The following is a 20,000-nucleotide window of genomic DNA, read 5'->3' as shown; positions in this document are numbered from 1 at the left end:
AGCACACTTTGGTCTTCACACACACTGTGTCCTTGCCGTGGATTTGACACGTTGGCTGCTGCATGTTGATTTTGTTGGCGCTGAAGCTCATCTCGGCACGGAGTTCGGCAACATCCCGAGACCTGTGACAAAAAGAATTCATTAATGTTTTTATATAAAAGGTTCACGTTAATGTACTCATTCTAATAAGTTGGCGTTTCTATAGTAACAGCTCGATCACAAGAGATTGAAAGACGAATAACGAAAATTTCAAAATGGATTTGTTTTTATTGAACAATTTAAATGAAGTCAGAAGGAGTCTGCAGTATTAGAGCTTGGAAACTTTCTGGTTTCTTATTAAATTCAAGAGAAAGAGTGGCATATGGGAACGACCAGCTGTTATTATCTGAGTAAATGATATCAGAAACTTGTTTCCTGGAGTTTCCACAACATATATATGGGCAACTAAAAATGGACAAAATAAATCCTGCATTTATAATAGAAGAACAATTCATGCAAAATTAATTATAGCTGTTGAATTGCTGTAGTATTAAATAAAAGAATTAAACAAATAAATGAAAGCATGTTTTAATAGGAATGGGAGTGTGTGTGTGTGCCGTGCGATGGGTTGGCACTCCGTCCAGGGTGTATCCTGCCTTGATGCCCGATGACGCCTGAGATAGGCACAGGCTCCCCGTGACGAGGTAGTTCAGATAAGCGGTAGAAAATGAATGAATGAATGTTTTAATAGGACAGTATAATCTTCAGGGTGGTAGCTGATCTAGGATCAGGACTGTTGATTATTTCCCTAGAAGAGCACAACTCCAGGTTTTTTGTTTCTTTATACATGACATTTTAAACTAGAAATCTTAAATAAACAAGACATTTTGGAGGAGACTCTAGTGGGTGGTTTTGTATCTTGAGGAACAGTTTATGCATTTTTTATTTTTCATTTTATCTCCAAATCCAAAAGTAAATATTTTACTAAACGTGTAGCTATAAGCTTCCCTTACATACTATCCACATTAGCTTCATAGCTCATAACTTCTCGTCCCATGTCTACAGGGTTTGGACAGCACTGAATGTGTTCCATTAAAGCAGGAAACCTTTATTCTATTAACAGTTCCACAGTCTAACAGCGACATGTTAATAAAAATCCAGGGAGACTGGGTGGAGGAGCAGCGAGAGCCAAGACAGAGGAGTTTTCACTCGAATTCGCAGATCCGCTCAGCTATGTGGAGGAAGTGAGGGAGGGCGCGAGGGAGAGACGGAGGGAGAGAGGGAGGGATGGAGTGAGTGGGCGATTGGATCTCCACTGTAACATCTCTCCACACGGATCTGTAAAAGGAAGCGTGTCCGGGGCTCCGGGCTCTAGACCCTTGAGAGTGAGAAATTCCTGTAAAGTTTGTGAAGAAGTGGTTTAGAAAAGGAGGAGCGAGGATATGAATATTCAGCAATGAGAGACACTCAGAAATAAATGTGAATAGAGAAAAGACATCCTGAAAGTTTCAGGTGATATTCAGAAGGATGTGGGCTCGAGACTCTGATTAAGAGCTTCTGCATGTTTATGTACTGAAATAAAAAAAGATTTGTTTTATTATAAATGCGCATCATGCAAATGTAGCTAACATACAGTATAATGGTTTGCTAATATACTTTTGCAAAAAACTTCCAGTTTATACACACACACACTCATACTCACACACATGCACACACACTCACACGTGCACTCACTCTCACACGCACACTCACTCTCTCGCACACACTCACACGCACACTCACTCTCACGCACACACTCACTCTCACATGCACACTCACTCTCACCCGCACACTCACTCTCACCCGCACACTCACTTTCACACGCACACTCACATGCACGCACACTCTCACCCGCACACTCACTCTCACCCGCACACTCACTCTCACCCGCACACTCACTCTCACCCACACACTCACTTTCACACGCACACTCACATGCACACACACTCTCACCCGCACACTCACTCTCACCCGCACATTCACTCTCACCCGCACACTCACTTTCACACGCACACTCACACACTCTCACACGCACACTCACTCTTACACGCACACTCACTCTCACACGCACACTCACTCTCACACGCACACTCACTCTCACACGCACACTCACTCTCACACGCACACTCACTCTCACATGCACACTCACTCTCACACGCACACACACTCTTTACATGCACATTCACTCTCACATGTGCACTCACTCTCACATGCACACTCACTCTCACACGCACACTCACCAATACAGCGCAGCTCCTCCGATACCTCCGATAGTTACGTCTATAATTCCATCATTGTTCAAGTCCATGATTCCGTGAATGGACTGACCGAAGAACTTCATCTTCTCACCATCACCTCCAGCAGCTATGCGCTAACACACACACACACACACACACTGATTTTACAGTTTTTGTGAGACTTGATCATTACTGTAGCTACATAATGCTAGGTCTACCTCAACTCTACCCACCTTCACTTTTTTCACATAAAAGCTGTATTTGTATGAAAAATCCCTTCACACAAAATCTCCACATTCTCAGGTATTATTATTATTATTATTATTATTATTATTTGAACCTTTACTTGTCTTCTCTGTTCCTGTTGTTACCTGAACATATTTTTCTCGAATCGTGCGCCCTGTGCCATGGTAGATGTACACCGCCCCCCGGTGATCGTTCTCCAGCGGCGACCCAATCACCACGTCGTTAAAGCCGTCCAGGTTGAGGTCAGGAACAGCGGCGATGGCCGTACCGAACCGAGCACCGCACGGCTCGTTCTTATTCACACTCGTACAGGAAGTGTGTGAGAGCGGTGTGCAGCACGTCTGGTTTACCGGCCGTAGGGTCATCTCGTGTTCGAACACACCCTCCTGTGAAAAGAAACAGTACTACAGCTCACACAGGTGTCAGAACAAATAGCACATGTTGCCTTAGATTGGGTTACTGCTACAGTGAAGTAATCACTCGCCGTCCATTGTAATCGAAACACCTGTAGGCCTGATCGGTTATGTGTTTATGATATCAGCCGACCGTGCGATGGCAGCACGGGGCATAAAATCATGCATATGCAGGTCAGGAGCTTCAGTTAATATTCACATCAAAGAACAGAATGAGGAAAAAGTGTGATCTCTGTGACTGTAACCGTGACATGGTTGTTCGTGCGCCATGAGCTGCGATGATCAGTCTGGTCTGAGCTGACAGGAAGTCTATATTAACTCAAATAAGCCGTGGTGAAAAGGTCTCTTTCTTTCCCCCTGTCTGTCTCTCTTCCTCTCTCTGTCCCTCATCCCTCCCCATGTCCCCCCTTCAGTACCTTGTTGAGCCTGTAGACGTAGACTTGTCCTTGCTCGTCTCTCTCAGGCCCCATGAACATGGGAGCTCCCACCAGCAGAAGGTCTGTGTACGAGTCTCTGTCAACGTCCAGAGTTTGCAGGACGCTGCCGAAGTACGAGCCGATCTGATACACACAAACAGAGAGAAACAACACTGAGATCCCCGTTTATTTGAATGTAAATGGGAAGTATTCACTAGATACAGTATTATAGTACACTACAGTGTGTCGTGTATTGTGTATGAATTAGCATGTGAGTATGTACCTGTTCTCCTTCGAGGTTCTGCGTGACCTTCACGTTCGTTCCGTTGAAGCGGTACACGATCACTCGGCCCGTGTGGTTGTATCTGGGAGCCCCGGCGATGTAGAGAACTCCAGAGGGTGTGTACGCTGACTGCACGTCATAACCTTTATCCCCAAATTGCATCAGATTATTTCATCAAGTTAAAACATCTGTAGAGAACTTAGTGTATGTTCCAAAATCAAATTTAAGATCTCTGCATGAAACCTTTCATGTTCCAGCATTTGGGTGGAGCTTCAGATCTGTCAGTTATCTCAAAGTAAGAATAATAGCTTTTTTATTGTGACTCACATTCCACTTGTGACAGTAAAATGAATCTAAAACAGCTGGAGTGTAATTTTATAATCTACTTAAACAAAGTCTTGAACTTTTATTACATCGGTGGTGTTTCATGGTGTCAGCTAAACAGAGCCAAAAGTCCCCCCTCAATGATGAACTATTATTATATTCCAAGCTCCTCTTCTTCTTCAACCCCACGGACACGTCTGTCTCCGAGGAAACTCCTTAAAAGGGGATGTGCAGAGAGCAGTGGAATTTTCTTTCTCTCTGGAAAGTGTTTATGGGAACACTTGAGTGTTTAGACTGTGTCCGAAGCCTTGTTTCTCTGCTCTGAGAAGGATTTGTCAGGGAGAACACGACATATGCCCTTTATTTATTTACACGCTCTATCCAGAGGGCTTGCGGTGGTACAAAAGGTGATGGTGCTACGAGACGCAGGATGTTTCTACAGGTGCCTTGTATAAAACCGTTGGGGTTAATATGGTTTAATACGTACCCACGTATCCGGCCATGCCTTGGTAGTGCTCCACTTGAGGGTTATGAAAGGTGTTGTACTTGGGCACGACAAAGCGCTTGCCCGACTGCATGACGACGGTGCCGTTCCAATCGTACGCTCCCACTGCGCCAAGCATCACACCTGCCTAGAGACGGTAAACAAGCAGGTCAAAAAGCTTTTATTGTCAATTCAACCAAATACAGCTGCAACGTTCCTCAAGGATCAGGTTGACAAATAAAACTCTACAGAGTACAACACTGTGTGTCTTAAAAACATGTTCCAGCACTGACAGACAGTACAGTTAAAGATTTATAATGAATAAAGTGCAAGAGTTAGCAGCAAAAAATACAGACTCAGCGATAAAGATGGAAAAAAATTCTCTGTCCATCTAACAGCATCCAACAAATAACCTCTGTGCATTCAGGCTACAAAGTACACTGGCTTTCAATCTGCTCAAGAGACATTTTCAATAAACAAATGGATGATTTTCCGGCTGTGCGTCTGCTCTAAAAGGAGTCAGGACTCTGTTGTCGTTCAGTGTGAATTTTGTGAGAATCTTACACAGAATTTTAGGGAAAAACAAAAATACTTGAAATTCTTATAGTCATGAGTTCTACTTTCATATGAGTCGTATGTACTGTAGGGATGCGATAGCTTGGTGGTGAAGGTGTTGGACTACAGATTGGAAGGTTGTGAGTTTGAATCCCACATCCACCAAGCTGCCACTGCTGAGCTCCTAAGCAAGCCCCTTAACCATCAATTGCTCAGTTGTATAAAATATAGCGTTTCAGCGTCAGTTCAGGCAGGACACATAGTCAAGCTCGGCTATCAGCTGATGTCAATATTCTAACCCTGCCCATCAGCTGATCTGATTCCTAAGCACGCTATTGGTCCCTTTCAAACAGGACACCCTATTTAAATGCCTTTTTTAGTTTGTCTGATTGGCTGTTTCCTCTGCATTGCTGCAACCCACCTCCTCCCCTACTGTAGCTCCTCCTTGAAACTTTGTGTTTAACTTAATCAGTGTCATTCTGTTGTCACTGATGCAGGCTCTGTTCTAAATGGGGGATTTTGTCTTGCTGCTTTCCCAGTTAAATGGGAGATCGTCCCCCCACGAAGCTGCTGCTGTTCCCCGACTAGCTTTCATGGAGCTCATGAAAAGGATGGGGAATTCAGAACAGAGCCATACCGGCAAATGTAATTATATAAGCTGGAAAATAAAAATTTTAAATATACGTCAAAGAATTGTCTTTATTTTGACTCAAGTGGTCTGGAAAAGAGAGTCTGCCAAATGCTGTAAATGTAAAAATTAACCATGACTGTAGAGTGAAATGTGACATTCAATGCTGAACACGAACACAACCAAACAGCAGCAAATTCCATTGTGTAGACCTCTGGGGGAATAAGACTTAAAGCAGCCATATTAGACTTGACATAACTTGCTGAACTTGGACCAACTCCCAAGTTCATGAGAAGGAATTCCGTGTTGGGCTTTTTGTTTGTTGTTTAATGACGACCTTTAGTAGAACGCAGCATTACTGTAGAGTCGTCCTTAAATCTTATCCTCGCATTGGATTGGATACTAAGACGATCAAACGAGTGTCATTCATTTGATCCGGTGATTCTCCTGCTCGTCTGGACAAAAGCTAACACACTGCATCCATCGTTCTGTAGACGTTTCCCTTTATTATAGACATTATACCATTTACTCTAGATGTTTAACAGAGAATGGGACTTACTCTTGACGTGTGAGCGCTGAAGCCTGACTGGGACATCTCCATCTCGAAAGACGACGTGTGGTTCCCAGATGTAGCTGTTCAGCGACACAAAGCGTGTGTTATAGTGTGTGATGTACAATAGATATCTAACTAAGTGTTCACAACTTAAACGTTTCAACAACAATCGCTTTGCTAGCTAGCAACTTTAGAGATTGTTACCGCTAGAGCTTCACATCTCATAACTTCACAGCAGATTCATTGGCACGTCTATGGTATTATCGATACAGTGACACAGGAAGAAGTGTCTAAAGGACATTCTAGTCTCACTACAATACGTACAGTCAGAAGGTCTCTGTTACCTTCTAAGGCAAAGATTTTGCTCCCGAGAGCATCGACGATGGTCACCAGAGCTCTCTCGTCTTCTACGTCGAAGAAATGATCTTCTGTTTTGTTGCTTGCGATGGACTTGATTTGTTCAATGAATTTATTCACTTGTTCTTTGCTTTTATTTTGACGGTTATAATCACCAAGAACCTGCAAATGAACAGAAACTGGATGTCAGGTCTGTATTAACAGATCTCACCGTTTATCAGAGTAAGGGCTGGGACTAGCGAAGCAATGCCCCAAACCTGACCCTTACAGAATGTGTGCAGCTGATTGAAACTTTCTTTGTCTACAGTTTTAATCTTGTTTCGGAAAACCGCAGAGACTTTGTTATTGTAGTAATAGAAAGTAAATTAAATCAAATTAAAATGAGGGATAAAAACAAATAAACATTTGTCTAGCAGCTTTTGCAATGTTAACGCCACAAAATGTGTGAAAAGATGCAAACAACAGACAACACCCAATCAGAAACACTTAACAAAAAAAAAAACACACCATAAAATTTGCGTACGTTGGACGTCAACGAACGCCTGGTTAACTGCACAACAAACTTTAAAAGATTAAACAAATTAGAAAGTTGTGAGAGATAAAACCTGTTCGAGTTGTCAGTGAGGCACCTGAACATTCGAGCAAAAAATGAGCTGAGACACTCACAGCGATGGAGAACCTCTCGATCCCGTCCTTCTCACAGTCATCGACGACATCTTTCAGTCTGTAGTCGTCATGAGACTCTCCATCTGTCACGATCACCATGACTTTCTTGACCCCCGGTCTGGCTCCTCGCTCCACGGTGAACGCCTCTTTTCTGTTTAATGCATCAAAGAACAATAACACACAAATACAAATCATTTACTGCTGTCTCGATCTCCTGAGATGTTCCCAACCCCTGTACGCACCTCGCCGTGTCGATTCCCAGCGCCGTCATGGTTCTTAAGCCCCGCCTCTGTTCGATCTTGGATGCGTGCTTCACCAGGTCGTCTGTGGTAGAGAACTGGCTGAGGTTAAAAACGTGGCCCACGTCGTCTCCGTACGACACGATGCCCACCTGCAGAGAAAAAAATTCGAGAGTCAAAAACCTGTAAAATGTTGATATTATTCCACCATTTACTTGAAACTGATCTAGAACAAATCACAGGTTTATATTAATTCACTGGTTAAAAATATATAGAGAAGATTGTATGTATGAATGGAAGAAGTCTTCGGGTTTTTTTTAACAGGAAAAGATGCACATTTTTGTCTTATTACCTTCAAGAAAGACGCAGGTGATAAATACTTCTAGCTGCTCTGACATAAGTTATAACTAGGATCTAACTTGCTTTGTGGATGTTTCAATATTAAATGCAACTATAAACGGATAAAAGTTAGAATGTGCCAGTAATAAGTATACTGACCATATGACATTTCTACAATATAACTATTTACTTCTACTATTCAAACACACACACACACACACACACACACACACACACACGCACACACACACACACGCACACACACACACACACACACACACACACACACACACACGCACACACATGCACACACACACACGCACACACACACACACACACACACACACACGCACACACACACGCACACACACACACACACGCACACACACACACGCAGGCACACACGCACACACGCACACGCACACACACACACACACACACGCACACACACGCACACACACAAACACACACACGCACACACACACACAGGCACACACACACACATGCACACACAAACACGCACACACACACACGCACACACAAAGACACACACACAAACACGCACACACACACATGCACACACACGCAAACACACTCACACACACACACACACAGGCACACACACACACATGCACACACAAACACGCACACACACACACGCACACACAAAGACACACACACAAACACGCACACACACACGCACACACACACATGCACACACACGCACACACACGCACACACACAAACACACACACGCACACACACACACAGGCACACACACACACATGCACACACAAACACGCACACACACACACGCACACACAAAGACACACACACAAACACGCACACACACACGCACACACACACATGCACACACACGCAGGCACACGCACACACAAACACACACAGATACACACACACACACACATGCACACACACACACATACACTCCCTGTCCTGGTCAACTCAGCAAACAGAAAAGTGATTCATTCATCATGCCGTCATCTATTTAAAAGGAAAATGCGGTCTTCCTCAGTTTCCAGTGCCACGTTCAGGAAAACTCTTCACTCTCCCCAAACCGAGTCTGGAAGTCTAAAGGATTTTCCTGAAACGATTTTATGAGTCGTCGAAACAAAACCACACTGAGGCTGCGCTAGCGATTAACACCGAGGTCAAGATCATGTGGCATTAGAAACCGGGAGGTGGAACAGTGTCATAACATCACATTCAATTCATTAGATACTGCTAACAGAGTGACATAACACCCCACTGCTGCGATCCCTCCACTGGCTTCCGGTAGCTGCACCCATCAGATTCAAAACACTGATGCTGGCCTACAAAGCCAAAAACAGACCAGCTCCCTCTTACCTCAAAGCCCTCATCACTCCTCGCACTGCACCCCGCACCCTCCAATCTACCAGCACTGCTCGACTGGTTCCACCACCTCTCAGGGTAAGAGGCAAGTATACTACAAGACTCTTCTCTGTTCTGGCACCAAGGTGGTGGAATGAACTTCCCCTAGAGGTCCGGACAGCTGAGTCACTGGATATTTTCAAGCGGCGGTTGAAGACCTACTTATTCAGGAAACACTTCAACTAGCACTTCTTTCCCTATCTTTTGCATTATATAAAAAAACAAAACAAAACAAAAAAAAAAACCTTTGACACTTTTTCATTGTAACTTTGAACAAATGTTTTAAACTCATGGTATCTTAAGTATGTAACCTACTGTAGTGAGCCAGCATTAATGTATTCAATGCTAGAGATGTAAACACTTATGTACGTCGCTCTGGATAAAGGCGTCTGCCAAATGCTGTAAATGTAAATGTAAATGATGACAGGGTGCAGCTGCAGTAGCGTAAGTGATAACAGGAATTAACCTGTATATGGTATACATGAATATCGTCGCTGTCGGGCGGAAACCTCGTATGTCCAAATTTGGTCAATTTCATATTTTTTCACATATCGATGCTATTGGTCAGTCCCCACGTGGTTCTGTTATTTTTACAAGTTATTAACCAATCTAAAGTCTTGAAAATAGCTTGAGCGCAAATCTCATAACTCCATTGGACACTTCAACTGTCCACCTCTTCCTCACTCCGTGGGAGAGATTCGCGGCATATTTCTCCTCAAGAAGAGTCGCAACAAATCAACACGTCTTCTGAGGTAAATGTCTTCAAAACACTGGGCTCAAAGAAAAAAAAATCTTGACCCCGCTAGTTCTGGTGCTCGTCTGAGGACAGGAATTTAGCGCAAGACAATCCACTGCAACGCGGACTAAACCCTGTGCACTGCAGATAAGGTACAGCGTTTTTTTAATTTCCTGAAAAATAACGGTTTTGGAGATACGAGGATTCCGTCTGACAGCGACGATATACTGTATGGTATAAAGCATATATGGTCTAAGAATAATAATTAATTAATATAACTCTTCACATGATGGTGCATCGTCTTGTTCCATAACGAAGGGTTTGTTTTGTGTGAAATCAAACCACTTTCCAATCTCATTATCATCTCAACGACAGATATCATCTCTGTGGTTCTCACCTGCACCACAACGCTTCTCAGTCTGCTCTGATTTAGAAGCTTTCACATGTTTAATTTAGAGTATAATGTTATAGTGTTTTTTTTTCCCCAACAGGGTTATAAAACTCAGCCCTGGAGCTGGATTAGCAGCTTTCACAGCGTTAACTCCACATCACTGTGCTAAAATTGTGCAGTGTGATACGATGCTGTGTTAGAATGCTGTAACTAGTTGCTTAGCAACAGACAACCAATCAGAGACTGATCAGCGCCTGTGTGGCTCATATCATAAATAACATAAAAAAAACTAGCAACGATGTTAAACAGTGACGGAAAAACATCAACTGGAGCGAAGAGGAGGTTTAATTTTATTTTTACTGCTATGATCAGAAACGAGTCCGAATTTCCGAATATTTCAGCTGGATCCAAAGAACATCTGGTCAGCTACTTCACAAATTAAAACAAGAGCTATAAAAGATTAAAAAAGTAAAAGATAACAATACCTGCTTGAGCACTGAACTATCCTTTTTTTTTTTTAGACCCAATTCTTAAAGATGGGCTAAGTGCTGAGCCATTTCCCCCATTACTGATGCGAAAGCTGCTATTTACTCTAAAGCACTCGCATGCTGTATTTATTCAATCATGATTGTTTATGACACAAATCAGAAGGTTAATCCAGGGTTCAGGTAAGTAGAATGCGAGCCGTCAGATTATGAAGCGTCAGGATTAATTGAGGATGAATTATTATCCCGGGTAAAGTATGAGTAGTGTGAAACATTAAACATGATATCCCAGGATTCTGTTTACGCAGAGCTTACAGTCACTCAGGGGAAATATTTCAAGTGAATCTATCTATCCATCCATCCTCCTACCTACCTAACTACTTAGTTCCATCCATCCATCCATCCATCCATATATCCATCCATCCATCTATCCATCCATATATCCATCCACTCTCCTATTTACCTACTCACTTATTGCAAGGCTATATCTATCCACCCACCCACCCACCCATCCATCCATCCATCCATATATCCATCCCCCATCCTGCCTACCTTACTACCTACTCAATCATTGCAGGGCTCCATTCATCCATCCATCCATCCATCCATCCATCCATCCATCCATATATCCATCCACTCTCCTATCTACCTACTCACTTATTGCAAGGCTATACTGTATCTATCCACCCATCCATCCATCCATCCATCCATCCATCCATCCATCCATCCATCTATCTATCTGTCTATCTATATGCTCCAAATGACAATGAAAGTTGACTTGAATACACTCTGGAGAAGAACGCTCACCCTGGCTGGAGGGATTTCGATCTTTTTGAGAAACTTGACAAGAAAATCTGTGATGTGCCTCCACGGGAAAATGCTGTTGGATCCATCGAGCACGATGACGATGTCCATGTCCTGCTTACAATCTGGAAAGTGTCAGAAAAGGAGGAGTCAAATGCAGGGATAGCAAAAGATAGCAGGGGGATTTATCAAAAATAACAAGACCAACACACACACAGGGAACACTAGGAATAAACTAGGCAGCTAAATACAAAACAAGCTACAGAAACAGCAAACAAAGAACAAAACCACGGTAACTTAAACTTTAAATAAAATTAAAAGTAAATTCAATTAAAAAACTAAACTAAAATAATAAAAATAACAAGATACAGAAACAGAAAGATACAGAGACACTTAACTACAACTAGGACTCAGCACACACCATAAATAAATAAAATTAAAATTAAAATAATAAAAAATAATAATAAAATGGCAACACAACAGGTATAAATAGAAGACATTATTAATGAGACATGACGATCAGGTGTGAGGAGGCAAGAAAGGATCGGCCGGTGCAAACACACGTGAGCACGAAACATACACAATGGCACACAACACACAAGACAGGGAATTGTCCAAGCCGTCCATGACCCAAAGTTGTATACAATACAAACTTTAATGTATATTACATATCACACTTTCATAACATCCAGCATCTCACACTACTTCAGTCTTTATGAGTTATAATGAAAGGATTTTTTTATTCTCCTTTGTCCTGGACAAATCTGTACATTTCGGTCTGTAATTATCTTTCACTGGTTATGTTTTGATGTTTGTTACACGGTTGCTATGGCAATGTGAACACTGTCTTACACCGATGTTAAACTGATGTCCATTAAAAATGAGATCTTTACTTTGTTAACGAAAAGCTGTACATCAGAGAAACAAGAGGATGCTAGAGGATATCCGTATACGGGTTTACACTGGAAGTGGGCGTGGCCTAATCCAATTTTTTTTTTTCCGTTAGATTTGATGTAGAATTGTCAGCATGTGAATTCTGACTTCATCACTCGAGTTCAAAATCAGTCTCAACTACAGATAGGATGTCTTTTTTGTCCTGCCCATGGTGTATATTTTCCGACAAATTTAATCGGTTCTAGAGATCTGTTTTTTTCTGTAGTTCAGCACTGATGCCGGTCACAGAATATGCGTTTACTTATGCACTATATTACTTATCCAAACCGTTTACTTATGCACTATTTACTTATGCACTATTTACTTATGCACTATTTACTTATGCATTATATTACTTATCCAAACCGTTTACTTATGCACTATTCTATGAGTAGTGTGTGAAACTTCCAAGAAGAAGAAGAAGAAGAAGAAGAAGAAGAAGAAGAAGAAGAAGAAGAAGAAGAAGTGCACTGGAAGAACCTGATGATTCACATGTTCAGATGAAATAGCATGGAATGTTGGACACTTGGTAGATGGGCGGAGCTTCCAGGCTAACGATTACATCATGACGACGTCGCTTTATGTACGTTTGACAACAACAGAGAAACGGTTAGTAAAAGAAAATAATACTCAGTGTTCCATTTAAGAAGATTTATACATTTATAGACTAGGCACTTAAGTACATAGTGCATAGTGTGCCTACTGCTGTGTGTGTGTGTGTGTGTTTGACATGTGGACACACTGTATATAAGATGAGTCACAGGTTCCTGTGCATCTGCGACGTCAGCTCTTATAAATCATGTCCTAAATTGGGCATGTGGTCCAGAGGGCAAGTCGGAGTTTACACACCTGGGAATGTGTTAATATACACACAAGCCACATGTCCTAAAAGAAATTGTGTGTGTGTGTGTGTACCTTGGACGGTCGGGGCGATGGAGTTGAGCACCTGGAAGGAGGAGCTGACGTTGGAGCAGATACCGGTGATGTACTGCTGATTTCCGCACATGTATCCGTACTGAGGTCCGCAAGCCTACAGGATCACACACACTGATATGTAAATAGTATTTAGATTTTTGGTATGATATTTATTTTTCCCCACGGAAACATTCAAACATATCGGTAGCCTGAGATCCCTTTACGTCCTGGCTGTTAGCATTTTATTATAGAAATAAATAAATAAATAAATAAGTAACCTGTTCGCTGACTTTTTCACTCATAGGATTGTTCAATCAAATCAAATCAAATCAAATTTTATTCGATTTATTCATTACGTATAATGAATAAAGTTTATAATGAACTTATAATGAATAGTAATAAATATAATTTATTCATTACTCATATTCCTAAACTAAAGTGTAACTCCTGCTGATCCGATTAAAGTGAGGGTGAAAAACGAAAGAAAGAAGAGAAGGATGAAGAACAGAAAATAGAGAGAATGTTTAAATTAGGTTTTATAAAGACAGAGACAGAAAGAGGGATGAAGAAATGAGGCTGAATATTGATGAGGCTGAGAATGAATACAGAGAGAGAAAGAGAGAGAGAGAGAGAGAAATGGAAAAAGAAAATGAGAGGTTCAGGAGACGCCTGAACTCTGTCCTATTATGGCTGCAGGAAAAATTGTGTCAGTCTTTCATTCATAAATGAGCGTTTTTATTTTTTTATTTTTTCATTAATTCAAACCGAAGTTGGAGCACCGCAGAGACACGGCGGCTTCACCATCACAAACTCCCTGTGGAAAAAGTGACTAATATTTCAGCAGCACTCCACAAACACCAGGCTATGGGCTGAAGCGCAGACAGCCCACATGACCGGGACACTTTGTGGAAATCAAGAGCATGTTGTCTCCGTACCAGAAATCCGTTCCCGTCCGGATTAGCCACCAGAGTCGTCCCCATGGTCATGTTCGCTTTGACTTCGTGTATGTTTGGGATTGTTGTGTAATCTGGATAAATAAAAAGAAAGCACAGAGGTTTGAAATGCAGTTCAAACAATTCTGTAAATGTTTGTAAGTCAAAACTTTCACAAGATGACGTAACGTCCTAGACAGAACATGAAAAGGTCACGTCCATGCTGGAGGATGTGTGGGCAGGTAGAATAGTGACTAATCATACACTCGCAGTTTAGTCTGATACAGAGCACACACTGGTACCGAATCCCAGACGAACCTGTAGGAGGTGGTGTGAGTTTGTCTGCAGTGGAAATGTGAGCGTGAACGCAATCACTTAGCAATGCTAGCACTGCTCGTCTGTTCCCACCATCTCTCAGGGTAAGACGTAGTTATACATCAAAACTCTTTTCTGTCCTGACACCGAGGTGGTGGAATGAATTTATGTCCTAAATGTCCGAACAGCTGAGTCACTGGATATCTTCAATCGACGGGTGAAGACTTACCGCTTCCTGAAACGCTAAAACTAGCTCTTATTTTATTTTATGTGTATATTTATAACAAACAAACTAAATCTGTATACTAAATCTGTAACCTTGTGGACCAGCGTTAATTTATTCATCGATGAAGACTTTAAAACACTTTTGTATGTCACTCTGGATAAAGGCGTCTGCTAAATGCCCTTAAACGTGAGAGGATGCAAATTTTGCACTGACATACACACTTTTTCAGTGACAATCCGAAAAAAGTGCCAATTTTGTTGTTCACACTCGAGCCATAGAGGAAGTTGTAGCTCAGGTGGTTAAGGCTCTGGGTTGTTGAGTGGAAGATTAGGGTTTAAGCCCCTTTGCTTCCAAGCTGTCATCACTGGGACCCTGAGCAAGGCCCCTAACCCTCTCAGGTGCACACTGGCTGATGATGTGCTCAGACCAACACTCCTAAGGCATTTCACACTGCTATAACATACAATTGACAAATCCATTATAATCTGCTACAGTACATGCCTCTCTTTCCAGACCAAACGCAGCATGATGGCGTTTGGCTTCATCGCATAAGCGATGCTAAAGTCTGGCGGCACTGAATTTAATGGCAACTTAACACACAGGAAAGAATCCACTATAAAGCCAGTTCTCACCAGGCAGGTCTAATTTTATACAGCTGGAAGAACTGCCGTGACCCACGGGGCATTTGTAGACGTCTCCGGTTCGCTGGGCTGGCTGTCCCTTCAGAGGAGAACCAATCAAAACCCTTTAGAGAGAAAGGCAGAGGCAGAAATGGGGTCAAACGCAAACTACAAAGCCTGGGGGAATTATGGGAAAGAGCAGCAGAGCACTCAAACTCCACTCAGACAAAGTAAAGCTAATTGATTTTCTGTTTTGTTTTGTTTTTTTCCTGCAGAGAAGAAAAGCGAAGGGAATACAGAGGAATGTCCGCTGCTTTTTAGAAGTTTATCGTCATGGTTGTTGTCATGGAAACACACATTGGCACGGTTTTCGCTGTTCGTCGATGGGGATCTGAAGCTGTAAGAATGTTGTCAATAAGTTTACATAAAACTGACTACAAACTCAAGTTGTGTCCCAAATCACACACTGCACACTACACACTTACACTATGCCCTATTTACTCGACCGCCTACGGTAGGAATTTCAGAAGGGTTGTTTATTCAAAAGTCCATTTAATTCTATGCTGCACTCAGTCTGCATTTTCTATCCCTTATTTTGTCTGTCTTAAAGACAAGTAGTTGAGTTTAAATGTGTGTGTGTGTGTGTGTGGGGGGGGGGGGGCATCTACGTCTCTGTTCCTGTCTGAAGTACGATGACAGAAATGTGCATTAAGTTTTCAGGTGTACTGTATATGGCCAATGTCTGAGTCCGAGCTGATACACTCATGATTCATAATTCATGATTCAGCTCGTTTAAGTGTTAATGGAGTAACACGTCACTAAAACTGCACTTAAAGTCATAATAAAATGAAATTCCTTCTCAACATTTCACAAACATCCAGTGGCTAAAAATAGCCTTCTGGCTGCCGCCTGGACATCAAACAAGTGGAGTAATTATCATTCCAGCGGGTTAATGAGGTGTGAGGAATCAGAGCTCAGAGGACAGAGCAGTAGAAACACACAATATCAGAAACATCCTGTTTATGTCCCAGTATATCCTTCATTTTATACAGATCAGAATGTAAAGGATTCTGAGCGATGATTCAAAATGTCATCATCGCACTGAAGGGCAAGCAGGAAGTGAAGTGGGAAGGTTTCTAGTTAAAGTGGCTTTTTTTTGGCCTTGCTGGATTGGGAGCATTATTACATAAAATAAAATAAAATAAAATAAAATAAAATAAAATAAAATAAAATAAAATAATGTTTCTTTTTGTTTAAATTTCTAAAAATTTCTTTTATATATTTTTATGTTTATTCTATTTATTATTTATAATAATATAATAATAATAATATCCTTTATTTTCTATAGCGCCTTTAAAAGTACATCTCAAAGCGCTTTACAAAAGCAAAATAAAATCAACAAAAATACACCACATAATATAAAAATAAAATTAAAGCCACAAAAATAGACTATAAAATAAGCACTATGTAAAATTACAATTAGTCAAATTAAAAGCTACCCTAAAAAAATGAGTTTTAAGCTGAGATTTAAAAGTGTCAAGAGATGTTGCTTGCCCTCTCCTTATCTTGCCTTATCTACCAATATGTATTGGTAGTTCTCATAGGTGGGCACGGTGGCTTAGTGGTTAGCACGTTTGCCTCACACCTCAAGGGTTGGGGGTTCGATTCCCGCCTCCACCTTGTGTGTGTGGAGTTTGCATGTTCTCCCCGTGCCTCGGGGGTTTCCTCCGGGTACTCCGGTTTCCTCCCCTGGTCCAAAGACATGCATGGTAGGTTGATTGGCATCTCTGGAAAATTGTCTGTAGTGTGTGATTGTGTGTGTGTGTGCCCTGCGTTGGGTTGGCACTCCGTCCAAGGTGTATCCTGCCTTGATGCCCGATGACGCCTGAGATAGGCACAGGCTCCCCGTGACCCGAGGTAGTTCGAATAAGTGGTAGAAAATGAGTGAGAGTGAGTGAGTGAGTGAGTTCTCATAGGTTCTTTATTTTTAATGTTCAGCATATAAAATAAGTTCTATTTTTTTTTTGTATATTTTTTTACATTTTTTTTGTATATATTTTTTTTTTTACATTTTTTCTTTTACTGTTAATTCCCTTTTAGAACATTTCATATTAATGTTTTCATATTAAAGACACTGGTGAAAAGCTGTGATTGATTTAGGATTATTTAATGAGACATTCGGGTGACATAACCCCAGTATAGTAAACTGCTCCAAAAACCAGTGGCCCGAAGAGACGGATAAATATTGCTTTTATTTTTTCTCAGATTAAAGGGATTAGTCTCATCTCTCGGTGCTTGAATGGCTCGAAGTCATTTATATCAGAGCTGATTCCATCCTGAAGATATAAAACATCTCTCTGTGGAGTCTGGGGTCCGAGTGTAGGAGTGTGTGTACACGTGTGTGTAGGATAATAAAGTTATTACAGTTATTGTGAACATCTGTACCAAATGTTAAGATCCTGATATATTTAATATCACTGTATGTCTCATTTTATCAGTGTAAGTAATGTGAGATTTCAGTTTTATGTTTATGTGATTTCAGGAAACCTCATTTAGATAGAGAGAGAGAGTGTGTGTGTGTGTGTGTGTGTTTCTCCTGAGGAAAATGACACCGTTTACTGCAGAGTAAAACACATAACACTCTCCTTGGCCGTTTACAAGCGGAGACGCGATCACCACTGACACTTTTACAGGTGACTCTGAAAAAAAAAGTGTTTAAAGATGCGATTTGTTCATAAGAGCAAACACTAACATCACTTTTAATGGGTTCTGGGTGCTTGCTTGGGTGAGAGTGTGAACTGAGCAGGACATGGGAAGAAGGAAAAGGCTTTTCTGATGTCTAACAGATGGTTCAGTCCCAACCAGATGGGTCAGGAAAGAGAAGAAAACGAGAAGAAAGAAGGCAGAAGTCTGAACAAAGCCGAGCTAAAACGCTGACGGAGATAAAGGGATGGAGGATGTGATGATTGGCGAACATTAAAACTGTCCATCATGTTGTGAATTAATAACAATAATAAATGGATAAATCAATAATTATAAAAATGAACAATACTCTGAACGTTACTCCAGTACACTCTCATTCTACTTCCTACATCCTAACGACTCCCCTTTACTCCTAACGCCTCCCTGTACTCTCACCGTCCCCTTGTCCTCTTGTCCCCTTACCCAGAGGGTCGGATCCTTCACCCTAGAGGACACAAATTTGTGGAATCCTGCCAACTTCCCTCAGAGTGAAGAAGCTGCTCAGATGAATAGTGAAACTTTTATTGATGTATCTGATGATCAGATATACAGGTACATGCATGTGTGTGTGTCTGTGTATGTGTGTCTCTGTGTGTGTTTGAATTTGTGTGTGTGTCTGGGTGTGTGTCTGTCTGTTTGTGTCTGTGTGTGTTTGTGTCTGTGTGTGTCTGTGTATATGTCTTTGTGTCTGTGTGTATTTGTGTGTGTGAGTGTGTGTCTCTCTCTGTGTGAGTCTGTGTCTCTGTGTGTATTTGTGTGTGTGTCTCTGTGTGTATTTGTGTCTCTGTGTGTGTCTGTGTATTTGTGTGTGTGTCTCTGCGTGTATTTGTGTGTGTGTCTCTGTGTGTAATTGTGTGTCTGTGTGTCTGTGTATCTGTCTTTGTGTATTTGTGTGTGTGTCTCTCTGTGTGAGTCTGTGTCTCTGTGTGTATTTGTGTGTGCATGTGTCTCTGTGTGTATTTGTTTCTCTGTGTGTGTGTCTCTGTGTGTCACTGTGTGTATTTGTGTGTGTGTGTGTGTGTGTCTCTGTGTGTAATTGTGTTTGTGTCTGTGTGTGTCTCTGTGTGTGTGTGTCTGTGTGTCACTGTGTGTATTTGTGTGTGTGTCTCTGTGTGTAATTGTGTGTGTGTCTCTGTGTGTATTTGTGTGTATTTGTGTGTATTTGTGAGTTCAATCCCAGTTCCACCAAGCTGCCACTGTTGGGCTCCTGAGCAAGGCCCTTAACCCTCAATTGCTCAGTTGTATAAACATGATATAATGTAAGTCGCTCTGGACAAGGGTATCTGCCAAATGCTGCAAATGTAAATGTGTGTGTGTCTCTGTGTATTTGTGTGTGTGTGTCTCTGTGTGTATTTGTGTGTGTCTGTGTGTCTATCTCTGTGTGTATTTGTGTGTGTGTCTGTGTATTTGTGTGAGTGTCTGTGTGTGTGTCTGTGTATTTGTGTGAGTGTGTGTGTCTGTGTATTTGTGTGTGTGTCTGTGTATTTGTGTGAGTGTGTGTGTGTATCTCTGTGTATTTGTGTGTGTGTCTGTGTATTTGTGTGTGTATCTCTGTGTATTTGTGTGTGTATCTCTGTGTATTTGTGTGTGTGTCTGTGTATTTGTGTGTGTGTCTGTGTATTTGTGTGTGTATCTCTGTGTATTTGTGTGTGTGTCTGTGTATTTGTGTGTGTATCTCTGTGTATTTGTGTGTGTATCTCTGTGTATTTGTGTGTGTATCTCTGTGTATT

At 41.6% G+C, this 20,000-nt stretch overlaps 1 protein-coding gene across 1 annotated transcript in view; it reads right to left on the bottom strand.

Moving 5' to 3' along the window:
* itga1 (integrin, alpha 1) overlaps positions 1-20,000 on the bottom strand; it is a 62,778-nt gene that overhangs the window by 20,357 nt on the left and 22,421 nt on the right. The window contains exons 3-16 of the mRNA XM_060896716.1: positions 15,541-15,653; positions 14,371-14,462; positions 13,436-13,550; positions 11,591-11,712; positions 7,423-7,571; positions 7,181-7,331; positions 6,502-6,676; positions 6,164-6,237; positions 4,425-4,569; positions 3,614-3,756; positions 3,331-3,474; positions 2,627-2,887; positions 2,259-2,389; positions 1-122 (exon numbers count right to left, since the gene is read on the bottom strand). The exon at positions 1-122 is cut by the window's left edge and continues 48 nt beyond it. Of these exons, the coding sequence (XP_060752699.1) occupies positions 1-122; positions 2,259-2,389; positions 2,627-2,887; positions 3,331-3,474; positions 3,614-3,756; positions 4,425-4,569; positions 6,164-6,237; positions 6,502-6,676; positions 7,181-7,331; positions 7,423-7,571; positions 11,591-11,712; positions 13,436-13,550; positions 14,371-14,462; positions 15,541-15,653 (1,937 nt within the window). The remainder of the gene's footprint in view (positions 123-2,258; positions 2,390-2,626; positions 2,888-3,330; positions 3,475-3,613; positions 3,757-4,424; positions 4,570-6,163; positions 6,238-6,501; positions 6,677-7,180; positions 7,332-7,422; positions 7,572-11,590; positions 11,713-13,435; positions 13,551-14,370; positions 14,463-15,540; positions 15,654-20,000) is intronic.

The sequence above is a fragment of the Tachysurus vachellii genome, chromosome 20, assembly GCF_030014155.1.
Source record: "Tachysurus vachellii isolate PV-2020 chromosome 20, HZAU_Pvac_v1, whole genome shotgun sequence".
NCBI lineage: Eukaryota > Metazoa > Chordata > Actinopteri > Siluriformes > Bagridae > Tachysurus > Tachysurus vachellii.
This window is presented reverse-complemented; position numbering and strand designations above follow the sequence as displayed.